Below are 18,935 nucleotides of genomic sequence, written 5' to 3'. Positions count from 1 at the left end.
CTCATGCTGTCTTCCTAGTCATCTTCCACTACCCCTCCCGGAAGGTCTTCTTCATTCGAGGACACAGGGTCTAACCCGTCCCCTGGGGTCTTCTCCCCAACCGCCCTCGCTTCTACCCAAGCTTGGAGGCTGGTCAGCAACTCAGGTTTATTAACCTTAGTGCTGTCTCTACACATAGGACTCGAAGGACATCCTTGCTCATGCCTTTCAGTCTCTTATGTCAATATCCATGATTATTTAACAATACAGTGCCTAAACGTTGCCTACAACAGTACTTTTATCATTGGGTGACGAAGCTATGCCCAAGGCTTCAACTCATTCCGACCGCCTGCCACCAATGTGGCAAATCAACTTCCGGAGCACCAGTGGTCAGGGATGAATATGGATTTCTAAACCTTCAATCAGCCCCACACCTCTAGTACAGAAGGGATCCGAGCAGATTGGAAACACAAGCAAATTATAAACAATCTTGTCCAATGTTGGCAATGTGGACAGAATGGCAGACCTATCTCCGAAAGGTTGTGGATCGTTGGTTAGTTGAAACCCAGCGAAAATAAAATGATTACCCAAAGATTAAAGGGGCTCTCCAGTCAAGGTTGTATAAAAATATTGACTTTATTATTATCACAACATGCAGTTTTAGCATGCTACGAAATACAACCCACCCTGTAAAGGAATGCAGAGGACAGACAGTTTCAAAGAACGAAAAGGGATGCACACCGGATACTGACAGGAGAGTAGTCGTTATAGTAATTAATCACAATAGTTCAAGGATACTTGGTTTCAAAACATAGGGAGCAATGGGTCGTGAAATGTCACTAGGGGCCTTCAGAGTTCTTGGTGCTCGACAGAGTTGAGTCGGTTTCGGGGCACGTTGCAGCTTCTGTGACACAGTTCAAGACGGGAGACCGCAGCGGGAATCAGGCGGCAGGCAGTTCGGCGAGAAAAGGTGGATGTACCGCTGCAGGATGGTCTACACATCGGCTCAGGGTCAGGAATCGTCTTAGTGCTGGTCGGCGGTTCTGAAGCACTGGTCGAGGCATCTCAGGCGGCTTTAGCAACTGCAGCGTATCAGCCAGCGGTGCAGTTGGTTGCAGCTCGAGGGGCTCGACTGGTTCGAAAATGTCCTTTAAGGCAGATGTTGGTAGATGCTTATCGATGCAATCCTCCTAGCTTATTCATTGGGCTTGTGTCGTCCTTTAAGGCGGATGGGCCAAAGCTGAGGAGGGCATTGCAGGCAGCTGCCTTGGCTTTGTTTTGGTTCAGAGACTCCCTGGCATTTCCACCTAGGAAGCTTGCTGCTGAGCCTAGTAGTGCACGCTGTGTGCTGACTGGGTACCCGTTCTGAAGCTGCTGGAAGGTCCTCTGAATTCAGTATCGCCCTCTGTTCCCTGGGAGATGTTTAGGGGAGGGATCTTACTTCAGCCTAGGAGTTACTACCCTTCCTACACTGGTAGAAGATGTAAGGGAGACTGTACCTTCAGCCAGGGTCCAATGCTTTTTCTTGTTACTCCTTGCAAAGTCTTCAGCTGATCTGCCAAAAGTGGGGCTCAGCCCTCTTTTAAAGCCAAATGGACCATAGGGATTGATGTAGGCTAAGCCTACCTTAATGAATCAACCCTGGCTCCTCACCAACAATCACTTGTATGAGTGAAGTCCTAACCAGAGTGCTTTGCAACAGAAAAGGTCAAATGGGTGAAAACATGTACTACGAAGTCCCACCCATCTTCCTGTCTGTTGTGGACCAAAGTGTCTCTCTGGTTAATGGAGTACTCTGTGGTTCCTTATTAAAGCGGCAGGGTTCCCTTGAAGCTGCGGCGAGACCAGACTCTCTGGCCTACCCAGACCACATTGCCATACCTTCTGAATGGGGTCCCGTGCGGGGATGACTACTGTAATACACGCAGTCCCAGGCATGACATTTCACTATCAATCAATACTGAGGGCGGGAGCTGGCATCAGGTTGACACAGTGCATATGAAAGGGTGTTGGGGTTTCCTGTGTCCATTGTTAGCCTGTGCAGCCAGGCCCCATGTGGGCGTGTTTCAATAAAACAGATTAGTTTGCAAATGCTGACATCAGCTACAGGGCTCAACAAAAGGACAGGACAGATCCATGAAGCCTTTGTTAGTTACTGGGCTGGCCATTTCAGGGGGAAGGTGTGGCCCTCACCCTCCTGTAGATCTATTGTGTTCTCCACAAGTCAGATCCCAACTAAATATGACGGGGGGACTGCGCCTGTAGGCCGTGTCCACCCAGAGTGCACGGTTTGTGCGTATGTGTGAATTTGCCCCACACATTTTCCGGAGGTTGATCTACCATCGTTCAATTTCATTTAAATTTAAAAAAAAACCCAGGCAAGAACACACCCACCGTGCGGGTGGTCGAACTCCTCACAGATACCCCATATCTCTCTTTGGCCTATTGCATGGCTTCCAGAAGTAGTCATTATTGGATCTCAGTGTTGTTGGCTTGTGGGGGATGGTCTTTCCTTCTATGAACTCAGCTTCATGGCCCTGAAGAGGTCAAGGGGCAACATAAAGTGCTTTTGAAATTAATGTTCTCTTTGGCATTTGCCAGAGAAGTGATCTTGATGAGATTAAGGAGATCGGGGAGATAAAGAAAGATGTGAAAAGGAGGGGAAATGGGGAAGACCCAGGAGAAAATGGAGGCTAGCAAGGAGGAGGTGCAGAGGAAGGGGGAGATAAGGAGTTGAAGGGGAGTTGAGAGGTGGAAAGAGCTGGAACGTGGCAGAGGTTGGGGAAGACTTTAAGCTAGAGGTGTAGTCGCTCACAGAAGAGAGTGGAGGCAGAGAGTCGATGGAGAATCGTGACACAAGATACAGCCATGAAGGGGATACAACAAGTAGAAAGAAGCAGGCCCAATGAACACCTGTTGGAGGCAACTGGAAATGCATGCATGTGATTGAGCGTCAAGAAGGAGAGCAGAAACTGGAAGGTTCCCTTACATACAGGATTGTCCTATTTCATAAAGAAGGTACAGGAAAGGGGGATGTTGGATCATAGAGCCAGGTTTGTAAGGGATGCATGTTATCAAAATTGTGACACTGACACAAAAGGTACAATTTGTAAAACCTTTATTAAAGTTTTAACGGGGTTGGAGAAACTCCCACTTTGCCCTATAACTAGGATGGAAGTAGTCTTGACCAGGGCAGCTGGGGAGCAGGTGCAAGTGGATCTAGGTCACCTGGCCTAAGCCCCGCCCACCTAGTACTTTCCTGGTTGCTGCTCTTTTTCACCACTTTGCAAGCCCCGCCCACCTGGTGCCTTCCTGCTTGCTGCTCTTTTCCCTACTTAAGGAGCCCACCAGCCTCTTTTCCTTTGCAGATGGTTAGCAGGTGTAAATGGATCTAGGTTGCCTGACCTAAGCTCCGCCCACCTGGTGCCTTCCTGGTTGCCGCTCTTTTTCACCACTTAGCAAGCCCTGCCCACCTGGTGCCTTCCTGCTTGCTGCTCTTTTCCCTACTTAAGGAGCCCTCCAGCCTCTTTTCCTTTGCAGCTGGGGAGCAGGTGCAAGTGGATCTAGGTCACCTGGTCTAAGCACCACCCACCTGGTGCCTTCCTGGTTGCCGCTCTTTTTCACCACTTAGCAAGCCCCACCCACCTGGTGCCTTCCTGCTTGCTGCTCTTTTCCCTACTTAAGGAGCCCTCCAGCCTCTTTTCCTTTGCAGCTGGGGAGCAGGTGCAAGTGGATCTAGGTCACCTGGTCTAAGCACCACCCACCTGGTGCCTTCCTGGTTGCCGCTCTTTTTCACCACTTAGCAAGCCCCACCCACCTGGTGCCCTCCTGCTTGCCGCTCTTTTCGTTACTTAAGGAGCCCTCCAGCCTCTTTTCCTTTGCAGCTGGGGAGCAGGTGCAAGTGGATCTAGGTCACCTGGCCTAAGCCCGGCCCACCTGGTACCTTCCTGTTTGCTGCTCTTTTTCACCACTTCGCAAGCCCCGCCCACCTGGTGCCTTCCTGCTTGTCGCTCTTTTCCCTACTTAAGGAGCCCTCCAGCCTCTTTTCCTTTGTAGCTGAGGAGCAGGTGCAAGTGGATCTAGGTCACCTGGCCTAAGCACCACCCACCTTCTTAGCCCTGCCTCTTCCTTACTGCTCTTAACTCTTAGATCAAGGGTGTCTCTCACCCAGGCGTCCGAAACGAAGGTCAGACAAAGAAAAGGACAATTCCTGTTTGGACGAGGAGGACCCACGGGCCGACCCCCTGCTCAGACAGCAGGTTAGCATGCACCAACATGTGGTTACACCCTCTGTCCCCACAGGCCATCCCCACCCCTTCTGGTCCCCCTGTGATGTTCCCTTGTGCCTCCCTTCTCACACACAGATGTTGCCCGTTTTGCTTGATTCTTCTATCCTGCTCCCCCTCTAGCCTACTTCTGCAGGAATCTGTCCTGATACTTTCTGGTTTCACCATCAACGTCTTGTGGCCAATGCTGGGTTTTACTTTTATGGACTTCATTGATTCACGGTGCGTCACCCTTTCTCAACTCTCATGCTGGACTTCCTTTGCATCTTCTGCTCATGGTGACCCTGATTCATGCTGTTCCCATCTTCATCTTGTTTCCTGGCTTGCAACACTATGTGTTACTACTGACTTCTGCAGTTATATTCGCTCTCCCCTCTTGCTTCTCCACTCGTTTTGACTGCTTACTCTCTGTTCTCTCCTCCCCTCTCCCTTTTCCTATCTCCTCCCCTCCTCCCCTTACTTTCTTCTGTGCACTTACTCTATCAGAATTTTCCCTGGACCAGTATGATAGCAACCTCGTCTGTCGCTCCCCCATCCCCTTACTGTCCCCCCCTCCATCCAGCACTATCTGAAATGTTGTGAGGCCTAGTACGATAGTTGCTTGTTTTGTTCCTCCCCTCCCTTTCTGCACCCCTCTCTCTCACCTTTTGTTTTCTCCGGCTCTACCAGAAATGTTGTCAGGCCTAGTACGGTAGTCGTCTGTCTGTTTCCATTTCCTCCCCACTCTCCCCCTCCCTTCCTTATCTATGTCTTAGCTCTTGCACTATCTGGAAGGTCGCCAGGCCGAGTATGATAGTTAATTTCACATCCTTACTGTTCATGGCCTGTAAGAATGTCATTGTTTTTTGCCTTGTTCCCTTCCCTTGCCTTGAAGCGCTTTAAAACATATTGGGCCTCATTCCGAGTACGGCGCTAACCAATGGCGCTATTAACGCCTTGGTTGACGCCGTACCCGGACCGGCAGCGCCTTGGTGGTTGGCGGAATTACCGCCCCATTCCAAGGTTGGCGGGGCGGTAATTCCCCAATCCCCATTTACCCTTCCCCATTCCCATTCTCGCCCCATAGGGCATAATGGGAGTGGGGAAGGCGTCAATTACGCCACCGTAAATTACGGTGGCGTAATTAACATCAAGGTCCCTTAGCGCCATGGTATTTAACGCCTGCTAAAAGCAGGTGTTAAAAGCACCATGGCGCTAAGGGAACTCGGAGTATGGCGGTAAGGGATTACCGCCACCGCTCTCGTTAGCGGTGGCCGCTATCCCTTAACGCCATACTCGGAATGAGGCCCATTGTGTATAGGCGCTATAAGCTATCATACCATCAAATAATAAATAAAACAGTCCTAGTTGTGTCAGTCAAATCAAAATCGCCTATACTAACAAAACCGAATGCCTGCCCTATACCCTGTCTCAGGAGGATAACTCAGGAGCAACGTGCTCGTCTTAGAAGCAAGACGATGCAGACCAACACAGGTTTGATCCCAGGGTCTGCGCTTAGAAACCTCTGGGTATTAAGCACATTATAGATAACCCATAAGAATTAGAATTTACAAAAATGTGAAAAGGAGAATATGTCTGCAACGGAAAGTCAGTGTTGAAATATAAAGAATATGGCTGAGTCAGCGCTCCTACCCGCGATGGACAGCAGGGAGTAAGGCGGTCCCTGTAGACAAGATGACACTCTGGCTCTGGCTCTTAACACAATAGGCAGTTCAAAATGTGGATCAAGACCCCCCCTGGCCTTTAAAGTATCTCATTCCTGATTCTAAAACCCAGTTCAACAAAAAGGTCACACCAGTCCACCTCAGTCGGGCCCAGACCTCTCAAGTCTCTCTCTGATGTCGAAGACATTTGAATGTGTGTGGCTCTTTTCTACAGACCTCTGCAGGACCACTTCGACTTTCCAGCTTCCAACTCACAATTCTAGGTTATTTGCCCCACTGCTTCCTGCACTGGGTAGTTCACTGTATTATGCACCGAAGCTCAACATTCACCTTTTTACTCTCCCCTTTTCTCTGGATTAATTTCAATCACTTCGCTCTTACAGTTCATTCACTTTATCGCTACAAACTTTTTACCTTTCACTGAGACTTTCGAGTGGGCTACTTCATTTCCCCGGACCACTTAGTTATTCAGTATTGCTGATTTTACAGCTACCATCACTTCAAGATTCATTCACAGGTCTGCCTTTCTTTGTGTCTCATCCACACGCGTGCAGCCTTCAATTGGGCGATATAATGTTGCCACTTCAATCTTTCTCCAGCACACACCAGTCTCTCAGGCTGCTTGCCAACTCACCGGCTGTGTGTGTTTCTTTCTTGTTTTTCTTGCCTTCCAGTTTACAAGTCAAGGTTAGTACCACAGGCTTGGCCTCGCCTTCCCAACTCTGCCGTTCACCCGAGAGGGTCGCTGGCGTCCTTCAAACACAATGCAGCCTTCTGGTTTGGGATTCGGCCTTCTCCACGTATCTTCCACTACCTTTTGGGGGCATCAACCTCCTGCAGGGAACTCCTGGGTTTCTCCACCCGTGGCTCTTGTCCCTCAGTCCATTGCTATGTTCCAGTAGGTTTGCCGTCACCCCAGAAGTTCTGCTATTACTAGTGTTGCACCTAGCTCAGAGTGTGTCTCTATGTTACGCAATGTATCTGTGTGAGGAGAGCTAATTGGCACCAGGTGTATACACCTAGTCAAGTGCCTGACTTTGCCCGACCCAATTAGCGGGGCATGTCCAATGTGTTGTGTAAGAGTTAGTATTGTTACTCTGTCACCCTCTTCCTCAGCCCAGTGTTTGTGTAGAAAGGGGGCGGGGGGACATCAGAGAATCCTATGAAATAAGAGGGATCATGGGTACAGGAAAGAGAGGAATACTGTGTCTCGCCATCGTCTGCCTCACACCCACTCCCCAAGACCCCTCAGCCAGGTAATCCTCCCGCACTGGTCCACCCCCAGGGTCTGGATCCAAAGGCGATGGCCGTGCCCTGACCACCTGAGAGAGCGAGAGATGCCTAGGAATCCAAGAGATGGGAACAAGAAGCAGAAGACCCACACCAATAAATGCAGTCATTTCGAAAGAAATCCAGGGACACGCAAACTCCCATACTCCAAGTGACTGGAAATTAATGATAGTACCTGGCCAGGTACCCCAGACTGCGAGACATATTGTTGAACACAGAGGTCTTTATTTTTACGAGACTTTGCCTTCCTTCTTCCTTCACTTATCTAACTATTTAATTTCTACTTTTTATGTGGAGATATGCATATATCCCTCTCCCTACCCGTCTTCCCCCAATATGACTGGTAAGCTGAGTAAGGGTACACTCGACCTTAACGAGTCAAGGTGGTACAAACATTTTGTTTCCACCTCACTCTAGCTTTGGTTGGAGATGGGGTCTCCTAGGGAGCCATGGGACAGAGCTTAAGACCCAAACTGATGGACCTAAGAGTCTGGAAAGAACTGCGTGGAACCTCAAACTGCTTGACTCTAAAGTGACTGGAAATTGATAAAAATACCTAGGAAGGGACCCCATGTTGGGAGACGTGCTGTTCCCAGAGACATTGGGCCTCATCACGAGTTTGCCAGTCCCGGAAACTACGGTACCGGTAAGCTTGCCAGTACCGTACGAGTTCTGTGGGCGGGCGAGCCAGGTCTGAACTTGTGGGCAGAACGGCACCCGCCCACAGACACAGGCGGTAGCACCGACACCGTTGTGAATGGTACCGGTGCTACCGCGCTCCGTATTCCCATTGAGCCCTATCAAATGGGAATGAGGAGCATTTCATTCCGGCACCCGCAAAAGGGCAATTACCGGGTCTGGCAAGGCCGTAATGACCCAGTAATTGGCCATTTTACCAGCAAGGCTACCGCCAAACTTGTAATGAGGCCCATTGCATTCAAATGTGCATTTTCTATTAATTAGCACAGAGGGACCAACAACTTGGCTAGGGCTGCTGGAGTAACCTTTTAAAAGGGCTGCATGGAAGGAGAGGACCTAAAACCGAGACACGTGTGGCCTTCAGCCTGGAGAAGCCATCAAGATTCATAGACGCTGAGACCGGGTCCAAGCCCAAGATACCCCATTGTAGTCTCTCTCACTAGCGATTACAATGGGGGTCGGGGTCTGTATTATAGCCATTCCAAATAATCACTTACACCCCCGACTCTGGGACTGTATGATGTGAATACCGCTTGGCTTCATGAGACATGTTGGACATTAAAATGCTCAAAAAATAGTAGAGCTTGGAATTGACACTGGGACAGTGGCAGTGGGGATGAGCTCGCTCTTAAATAAAAAGATGGACCAAATTAATTGCAGTACTGCACTATTGCCCTCATTATGAGTTCTGCGGTAGTTTGGTGGTAATTCCGCCAAACTACTGCCAAACTGAATGACTGTTATGCCACTTTGTCCAGCGGATTTACTGTTGGATTACAAGTGATGGTAGACAATGTAAGTCCAGTTTTTTGGAGTCCATCGGACCCCGTGGGGATTTTAGTGGAATTACCACTGGCAGTAATTCTGACAAATTTGTTTTTTTTTGTTTTTAAGCAGTACGCTCGAAGATTTACCTTCAGCAGGATCCTCACGGTATATCCTCCACTTCAAGGCCAAACTCTGGATTGGGCAGACTGGTAAAAGTGGTGATAATTCCGTTACACTTACATCTTTGCCGCTCCGCCAAACTCAAAATAAAGTCCTATATATTTAAACTAAATGCTTGGCCAAATTGAGCATGCACTTTAAATGGTGATACAATACTGTATATTGTTGATTCTTTGATGGTATGAGTGTGTGTTCTGGTGATGGCACCCAAGATTCACTTTCAAGTAAATGCTCTTACATTTTTTGTAATTGCTTATGGTTATGAAGATGTTTTATACACAGCCAAAACCATAAGTTAAAATGCTATACCTTCACATATAGCTAAAGAGTAGTTAATCGATACAAGTTTCATCCAATATGTGCTTAACACTACCCAGCATTTGGTGAGCTGATAAATCAGGAAAAAGAGCCCCCAGATTGTCTCGTTAGGGGCCTGATAACACCTCCATGTTACCATGTGCCGACATATACTTTCTACGGATAAGATCGAGAATTTCACACTCCAGCAGAAGATGCTTAATGGCTTCCAAAGTATTGGAACCACAAATTCTTCTTGTTGAGGCTCTTAAGGTGTTTATAAGCCCAAACGCCTGCACATATATCATGATAGACCATTTTAGCTTTGTATCCCTTAATGCTTGCATTAATAGAAACTCCACCATGCTTCATTGCAAAGGCTCTAATAGCTATACGCTGCTGACTGACCAATACTTGTATTTTGCCAGCTGAGCAGATCAGTTTACTTTATGATAAGTGACAAAGCCTAGCTATTAATATTGTGAGACTATTTTATTTATTTTTTGTGCATTTGTAAGGCGCTTATACATCATGAAGTTGTGTTTCAAAGCGCCCACAGGGAAAACGGGAGACAACAAGGGAACAAAACAAGGCAATGGAATGAAATAACAATGAAGAGTAAAAGGCAGAAGCGGTCCTACTAGGCCTTGTGAACTTTCGGAGCATGCAAGTGCAGGGAGAGAGAAGGAACAGGGGAAGGGGTAAGTGCTAGAGGTTCCACAGAGGGGGAAGTGCGTAGGAGAGTGGTCACCTGCAAGAACAAAAAGTGCGGGCTTGTGAAACAACACAGGTCAGTGGGTGCCCAAAGGCAAGTGCAGGGAGGGGGCTGAGGATGCAGGAGATTGGACAGAAAGGCCAGGGCCAGAAGGACACAAAGGCCAAGCCACCAATCTCAGCGACTGGGGGTTAGCACGGGAGGAAGAGGGGAAAGGAGGAGGAGAAGAGGAAAGTCTTGAGGAGCTTGCTGAATTTGAGGAGATCCGGCTCAAGACTGAGAGAGGCAGGCAGGCTGCTGCAAAGGAGGGAGTCAGCCGAGGAAAGAGAACGGCCACCCACTTAGAGAAGCACTTAACACTGAGACAGTTGAAGCCAGGAGATCGAGGCGATCTGGAGGAAGAGTATTTGGTGAGAACAAGTTGTAGATAGCGTGGTCCCCATCCCCAGACAGCCTTATGGATGATGCAGAGGGATTTGAATTTGATCCTTGCACCACCCGGGAGCCAGTGTAAAGATTATAGGGCTGGAGAGATACAGTGCCTGGGATTGAGGCCAACAATAAATCTTGCAGCCCTCTTCTGGATTAGCTGGAGGGGGCGGAGAAAGGAAGAGGGTAGATTAAGGAAGAGGCTGTTGCAGTAGTCTAGCCTAGAGAGTACCAGAGCTCTAGAGACATTGAGCTTCTTGGGGAGAAGTGAGGAAAGGGAGGATACCTCTGAGGCGGTGGAGTTGGAAATGGGCCTTCCTGGCAAGGTCCAGTAGGTGAGGAAGGAAAGGGAGAGAAGAGACGACGAGGACTCCAACGTTCTGGCTTCAGAGGAAGGAGAGGGGGGTAGCCCTTGGATGGTGGCCAGAGCGAAGGGAGGAAGGGAGGAAAGGAGGAACAGGAGTCCCAATAGGAAGGATCTCAGTCTGGCTGGCATTGAGACAGAGATCATTAGAGGCGCACCAAGACTTGACAGCAGACAAGCAGTCAGGAATGGTGAGGAAGTGGGAAGAGGTTCAGAGGGAAGTTTGAAAAAGAGTTGGGTGTCATCTGCATAACACTGTAGTGTGGGGAGAAAGTGGAGATAAGGTGAGCAAGCACAGCGAGAAAGATGTTAAAGAACTAGGGCGAAAGGATGGAGCCTATGACTAGAACTACCAGTTCATTCTCCATTCTCCAAATTAATTTATTTCCCACACCTCTGCTGCCAAAATGGAAGGCCATGATCTTAGTTTTATTTATGTTGGTGTAGGAGTTGAGAAGATTGTGTTCCATAATCCATAAGGACAAGATGGTCTGAGCAACCTTACCATTGAACACCAGTATTGCCTAAAATCAGAGGATAGACTTTATAAGATGTCAGGGCCGTGGACATATCAGCAAAGTACAAATTAGACAATGTGGAGGCTAAGACACTGCCCTGCTTAAGGTCGAAATAGGTGGGTACCATTCCTGATTGTGAAAGTCTTACTCTGACCGTGGTATGGGTGCGAAGACTGGAGGTATCTTCCAGCCCTGTACATTTTGCCGTAGGTATTCTCTCTTCGCCGTGCCAACCGCTGGGCTGAAATCAACAAAACCCACAAAGATTGTTTGCGACTCCACCAGGCTGATCCTTACACAGTTACAAGTGCCAGGATATTACCCAGAGTACCGGTCCCTTTTTCAGAAACCTATTCAAATCCTAAATTGAGGAAACCCAAAGTGAGAATTGTAGAATTTGCCTGCTTAAAATGCTGGCATTCTATCTCGTGTACTGCAATGGTCGTATTGTTGATAATTCAACCATGCGACATGTGGACCTGTAGGTCCCTTTATCTTTTAATCTCCCTTCTTTTAACCATTTGGTTTTTACTTTATGGGGGTGGTACCCAAATAACCCTCTTACTACCCATCATACTCCTATTCACCCCTCGGTGCCATATTGTATGCTTTTACGTAGCCTGTAATTACATACATATATTTACAATTATTATCAAAAAGGTACTCTGAATACTATTTAATCTACTAGAAATAAAGAAATTCCAGATGTACACTCAATAAATATGGGTGCCTCTCTGTGCGGAGAGTTAACGACCAAATAAAGTAAGGGAGGACTGTTTTATTCCATTTTCAGCAGTAGGCAGGGACCACACTGTTACACAGTGTTTAGTAGAAGTAGAGGAGCCTTAAATTACATTAACCTACTTGTTGGAATGAAATTAAACATGTTTTATTATAACATTGTTACAAGACACCTAGATCTCAATTCATATATCTAAAAAACACTAAATCACATATCAAATAATCGTGTACCCTAAAAAAGAATTAAAGTGCTGGGGTGACTCAAAAATACCTTCACCCACACCACTCTTCTGACTCAGGTCGCTTAGGATAATGGGTAGGGTCCAGACTCAGACCGAACAATCAGGCCCTGTTTTGTACTCAACATGTTTCTGTTCCAAACAAACTCCAAGTGGAGAACATTCTTCAGGAGCCATCAGCTCAGTCACTATTTTCTTTAAAGCACTTAAGCTACAGTTTTCTTCCACCTTTGTTCCTACCGTCTACTGTAAATAAAAAGAATAACACCCATTTAGCTCATTGTGCTCAAGAACTACTTATCAGTGGCACAAGATGCTATATGTGAGCTCTCCCATACCAGGATATAATTTACCTGTAGGGTAGTCGTAGGTGGCCATAACGCAGAGCCTGGTGTAGGTATCACCATCAAACAGCTTGCATTTAGTCCTCCTAAAAAATACGGAGAAATGCAAAAATTGCATATAGCATTATTACTAGGGTCATACTGCCTTTGTAACCAGCAACATAACGGATTCACATTGGTTCGCTTCGCTCTGGCTTCGCATTCATTATAAAGCCTCAGCTGTGCTCACCTCTGTAAATAAATATCTCTTTGTCTTAAATACAGCATCCCACCTTTAGTGACCGGAAACGCCTTTCAGAGTGTTGCTTCTATTTCTGCCATTTCTATAAACGGGGCAATGCTTTAGTCATTCCTCCAGAATAAAGTCTGGCTGGGTTCGCAACATTTGTCGATTTAGACATTGCATGTATAGGCTACTCATCTTCTCTCGTACACAGCATTATGCCTGTCGGGATGACGCAAACTACGCTAATGATGTTTATGTTTGTGCAGGCAGGACAGCAAATGTTCCTGTTCTGAGAGAATCCAGTTAAAGGATTAGAAAGTACAGGGCCGAGGGTTGAAATTGTACATTAAAATTAAAATTGAGGTGAAAGTGACTAAGTGACCAAGCCTAGTAGCTTGCAACTTGAGAATTGTACTTCTGCCTCTAGGGTGGCATTGGTTGGTTTTTGGTGCCTTAGATATTGATGATGGAGATCAGAGAAGTGCAGGTAAGTCACGGTCCCAGGAGATGGTACTGGGTTGATTGTCATTTTTGGTTTACAATAGGTGTGACTTCTTTATTGAATCCTGCAGCAGTCCCAACTTTAGAAAGATTTAGCTTTTGTCCTACTTGTCTCCCTCTTTCTATCTACTCAGTGGCTCAGAGCCATGTCAAACCCTTTGCAAAGCAAGACCCTGTTTAACTGCTCAAAATATTAACAATCAAAATGTACACTGCCTGTTCATGTCACATTAATTGTACTACTTTTTATATAGAAAGCTAATATGTCCTTTTTCTTGTACAGCTCACTGAAGCATGCAATCTGAGAACTCTGGAACTCAGTAATGTTCCCCAAAACACCATCAATATCACACATTTTACTTGGAAAGAAAGTGGAGATGTCCGAGACCTCTGGGAATGCAACTGTTTCTAGAAGCCTAAACTGGACAAGAACTGGGAGTGGAGAAAACTAAACACTGGGAAAAGGATTTCTGTTACAGAGGGTCAGTTAAAAAATCACACAGGCAAACACGAGGCCCAAAGAAATTTCTAATCATGAAAATGAATTCAAAAGTCACAAATCTTTATTAACAAAAGAAGGAAAATGGTAGAATAACATATCCATGCACACTTCTCAACAAGCTTGGAGTCATTAGTCCAGCCAAAATGCTTGATGATCGTGAGGAGAACATTAGACATCACAGCAACGTGATGCTCTTTTAGAGAGCCCACATGGGAGAAGGTTCCATGAATGCAAACTGGTTTGATGCAGAAATGTTTGAAATTTAAATTGAAATTCAAGGTGGTAAAATATGGACTCCTTAAAGGGGCTACCGTAAGCAGAATGCAGTTATGGATGAGACCACTTAGATGAATATTGGATATTGTTTAAACCTGTTTTGAATCTGGAATGAGTTTGTGAGTTACATCGTTCTTTCTAAACCAAACCCAACTTGGAGATATGGGCCCCCAAGAAAAACCTTGCCGAACTCAACATGAGAGAAAACGCAGAAAAGAAAATTGTCACCAGTGTCCTCAATGCAATAAATGCTTTAGTCATAGAACGTATTTAACTCGGCATGAAAAAACTCACACTGGAGAAAAACGTTTTCAGTGCAGTGAATGTCAGAAAAGGTTCAGCCAGAGAATCCATCTTACTCTACATGAAAAAACCCACACAGGAGAAAAACCATATCAGTGCTCTGAATGTCAGAAAAGCTTCAGTCAGAGTACTGCTTTAATTCTACATGTGAGAGCTCACACAGGAGAAAAACCTTATCAATGCACAGAGTGTCAGAAAAGCTTCACTCAGAAAGCCAATCTTACCCAACATGAAAAAACACACACAGGAGAAAAGCCTTACCAGTGCACAGAATGTCAGAAACGCTTCACTCAGAAAATCAGCCTTGCTGAACATGAAAACACCCACACTGGAGAAAAGCCTTACCAGTGTTCCCAGTGTCAGAAAAGCTTCACTTATAGAAGATCCTTAAATCTGCATGTGAGAACTCACAGAGTCGAATGTTTTCATCAGTGCACCGAATGTCAGAAAATATTCAATCAGAAAACCCACCTTACTCAGCATCTTAGAATACACACAGGAGAAAAACCATATCAGTGCACTGAATGTCAGGAAAGATTCATGTATAGAAAGTCTTTAATTGTGCATGTCAGAACTCACACTGGAGAATATCCTTATCAGTGCACCAAATGTCAGAAAAGCTTCAGTCAAAAATGCAATCTAATTGAACATTCAAGGATCCACACAGGAGAAAAACCTCATCAGTGCCCCGAATGTCATAAACGCTTTATTCATAAATCCGGTCTTACAAGACATGAGAAAACACATACAGAAGAAAAAGAACATCAGTGTGTTTACTGCCAGAAAAGATTCAATCGGAAATCCAGACTAATAGAGCATGAAAGAATCCATACAGGAGAGAAACCTTATCAGTGCACTGAATGTCAGAAAAGCTTCAGTCATAGACACACTTTAATTCAGCATGTGAGAACCCACAAACGAAAAGCGTTATGATAGTCCACTGAATGTAATAAAAGCTCCAGTCAGAAAATCAATATTTCTCAACATGAAAGAACCCACCTGGGAGAAAATGCGTGTCTAAGCCCACTCAGTGCCAGAAGTCTTTAGTCAAAAAAGCCAACTAACTTGGTTTGAGAGAGCCCATAAAGGATAGTCATTTGAGAAAAGTGAACGAAGGGACAGGTTATGAAATATCAGGATAGGCTCACAAACGGAATGTCTTGGGGGGGGAGATAGCTCAGGGGCAAAGTGCTCGTCTTGGAAGCAAGAGCAACACAGGTTCGATCCTGTGTCTGCGCTCAGATACCTCTCGGTATTAAGCATTTTATAAATAACAAGTTACAATTACAATGCAGAATATGCTTCAGGGGAGAAAGAAGCACCGACATCCTAATTAATCATAAACCTCAAACTGATGAATCCTTCAGAGCTCTGGGGCAATGGAGGAAGCAGATCATCCACTCCCTGGTCCAGAAATGGGTACATCCAAGTAAGCACCCTCCAAGACATGCTTGAGCTGCAATCCATCCTGCGGAGCCTTCAAACTCAAAAGCCTCTGATGAGAGACTGCATATCCTCGATGAGATCTGAGAGTGCCTTGCAGAAAGCTTATGAATAAAGGACACACGTGATTGGAACCATATTAAATTATGTCAGAATCAGTAACTGTGATGGAGGCCTTAAAAACACACCGGAAGGCCTCAACTAAGTTAATTCCGACACATCCAAGCTCCATGAAAAAACAATAACTTTTTCACTGTAAAGGTAAAACCAGACTTGAACTTCCGAAGACTGGTTTGAGTTAAATGTTTAAGTGAATCTGGGAACAATGTGTTTTAATCTATGAGGTGTTAGCATGGCTTCCAAATGACTGTTGATTAGAATTTGCAATCTATGCTAATGTCGAAGAGGAAACCTTCTCGTGGCACAAGGAAAGGTGCTATGAACAGGCAATTCAAACAATTCCTTTCAGCTATTTTCAATCATCATCTGGAAATGGGCAGAGGTCAAGCTAATTCAGGCCAGCTGGTTCTTTGTTTTCATTCTCCCGTCAGGGCACTATTTAGCTCCTGCTTATAGCCTGGCTAGCTTAAAACCAACAGTTACCAGGAACTACATTTGGCTCCCCAGTCAAACTAATGCCCAACAAACACAACTATGTGAATTTCACTCTTTGCATTTGGATACCCTATAAATGAACATTAGGACACATCTATATAGCATTGAGACATAAGGGGCCTTAAATAGTGCATACAATTATATGTTTGCATGTTATATGGAAATTAGATTTGCCGAACGGTATGTACTACCTCCTCGTTCCCCAGTGGTAGGTCTTGGTGACGGGTTAATGCTGGATACCCAGGTGCTGCTTCTAGCTCTTATCCAATCTTAATTTCGACCCCTGTCACATGGCTTAACTTTTTGTTCTGCTCAATTTTCTGTCCATGTGTTTTTATTGCTTGTATAGTCTACTGTGAAGCTATTATTAGGGTATTGTAGTGTTTGCCATTACTTTTGCATTAGCTTCATCCAAGCCCTATGCCCATCCAGACCACCCAAGGTACCTGCAGGTGCTAGCCTGCAATCAACCTCAGTGGCCACCTTACCCCCATATCCACTACACATTTGTCTGTACAATGTTTGTCGTGACCTTAAATGAACAAAGACATTCTTTACTGTGACAGGTAGTTTCTCCTGATGTACATTGTGATGTCATCATTGTACTCATGGGCTGTGCAATGGGGGCTCAGAGTTAGGATGACATAGCTTCCAACATGGGGTTTGTTGCATTAAGTCATCCCTCTAATGTCACTTCAACTAAGATATCTCACACCACTTCTAGAACAAACGTTTTTTAGCAGATGGAGATTATTAGCCTCAGAATGTTCACAATGCAGTCAATAATTCTGGTAACTATCGTATCCGGAATCTACGGTTTGGCACTAGGCACGGCACCGGACCACATGTATCACTGTATTTAATGTATGCCTTACTCTACGGACAGTGGTAGGCCACTTGTCCAAATGTATCACTGTTTCTCCATTGTGTACCTACGATACAGACCACTCTGTAAACAGGTCCCATATTTTATCGATTGTACCTTATCATCTGCGCTCTGTATCCTGTATGTGCAACTTTCTGTAACCTTTGTTGTCCCTAAGAAAAGTGCCCACTTACCTGAGGGTTGGGACGTGCTATACAAATAAACAAACTAAACTAACTACTGGTATTGACTGCATCCTGAATATTCCGTCTTCAAAAGTAAACAGGGAAACAACAATGCAATTTCCAGTTGAGATTCTTTTCAAAAGGCACTTCCTCTCTGGGAGGAGCTTATTTTGCTGCAACACCCTATTTAACACAGCAAACGGAAAGCTAAAGCATGGGGAAATGATTTCACGTTCTTATAGAGCAGTCTTTCACTTGTACATGACGCCTAATTCACGCTCTTGTTAAACCAGCTCCACTATAACCACGCTTGCAAATTCTATGCTTACCTTATGAAGACAACCTTGTTCACACAATAAATGCACATTTGATGTACTAAATCAGTTTGTCCATTTACTCTGCTCACTATTAAAGTAACATTTTTACTTCACCATGAAAACTCCAAAATGTGTATTTCTATTACCACTATGTGCTAATAGCCTTATAGACCTAGGGAGAGGTCATTAACACTTGGGATAATGACTCTTCCTCAATTTATGGCCCCCTTCCTCGATCTAAACGGCTATATTATTTTCATATCATCAGATGTCGTTTTGTATGTTTCTAAGCTCCGTAGCATGGGATTTGTCCTCCTCATAGTTCCGTGGCCTACTGTCCAAGGCCTTACCCAAGGCCAGTGGCCATGTTGCAATAATGGGTAACAGAGAAGAGAATGCATGCATTATTTGGTATTTGGAATACATTTTGAAAGGGGTGTTGTGACCCTCCCGTTGTTATTTTGATAATTGACTTAAAATTAACCATGAAGTTACAGTGAGTTTGCCACGAGTGGCTCACATTAATGAAACGATGGCAGTTTTACATTTCTAAAAAAAAAACCTTTTTGCAATGCACCATGGGAGATCTATGAAGGCTTCTTTGGGCTGGCGCACCCCTTCTCCATCAAATCTATACACAAGTGACTGTACGGATGTACACCAAACCACCAAGAGGCAAATCTTCATCTCTATATGCCCAACTTGTTTCTTATTTGGCACAAATTCGTCCAGCAGTTTTCGCTCTGCACTTGTTCTAGGAATGTACCTTTCACCTATGGGAATATGGACACAATTGATCCAAAACACCACTTTTTTAATTCTTGATTACTTTTGAATTGTTGGATAAATTTACAGCACATTTACAAATTTAGGGTGGCCCTCAACAGCTGTTGGGCCTCAATACAAGTGCAGCGGTGCGGGGGGAAATTGTAGTGGTAATTCTGGTACCAACACATATTTTGGTGGTAATGAAATTACTGCAGATTTCCCCACACCACCAACTTGAAGACGTCTCAACCAGTGCTTCAGAACTGCCGACCAGCACTGAGACGATTTCTGACCACAAGCCACCGTGGAGGCCAGCCTGCAGCCGGTCGTACAGCTTCGCTTGCCAGACCGTTTTGCCGCCTGGTACCCGCAGGCGATTCCTGTCTTGAACTCTGTCACAGAAGCCTGCAAAGCGCCCAGA

General features: G+C 45.5%; 1 protein-coding gene across 3 annotated transcripts in view; it reads left to right on the top strand.

Moving 5' to 3' along the window:
- LOC138452974 (zinc finger protein 436-like) overlaps window positions 1–17,809 on the top strand; it is a 114,744-nt gene extending 96,935 nt beyond the window's left edge. For all 3 annotated transcript variants that reach the window (XM_069605342.1, XM_069605341.1, XM_069605343.1), the window contains one exon: window positions 13,524–17,809. In XM_069605342.1, the coding sequence (XP_069461443.1) occupies window positions 14,181–15,254 (1,074 nt within the window). In that variant the 5' untranslated portion in view covers window positions 13,524–14,180 and the 3' untranslated portion in view covers window positions 15,255–17,809. The remainder of the gene's footprint in view (window positions 1–13,523) is intronic.
- The last annotated feature ends 1,126 nt before the right edge of the window (window positions 17,810–18,935 follow it).

This window comes from Ambystoma mexicanum, chromosome 4p (genome assembly GCF_040938575.1).
Source record: "Ambystoma mexicanum isolate Mex_15411 chromosome 4p, UKY_AmexF1_1, whole genome shotgun sequence".
Lineage (NCBI taxonomy): Eukaryota > Metazoa > Chordata > Amphibia > Caudata > Ambystomatidae > Ambystoma > Ambystoma mexicanum.
Note: the sequence above shows the minus strand (reverse complement) of the source record. Positions and strands in the feature narration are given on the sequence as shown.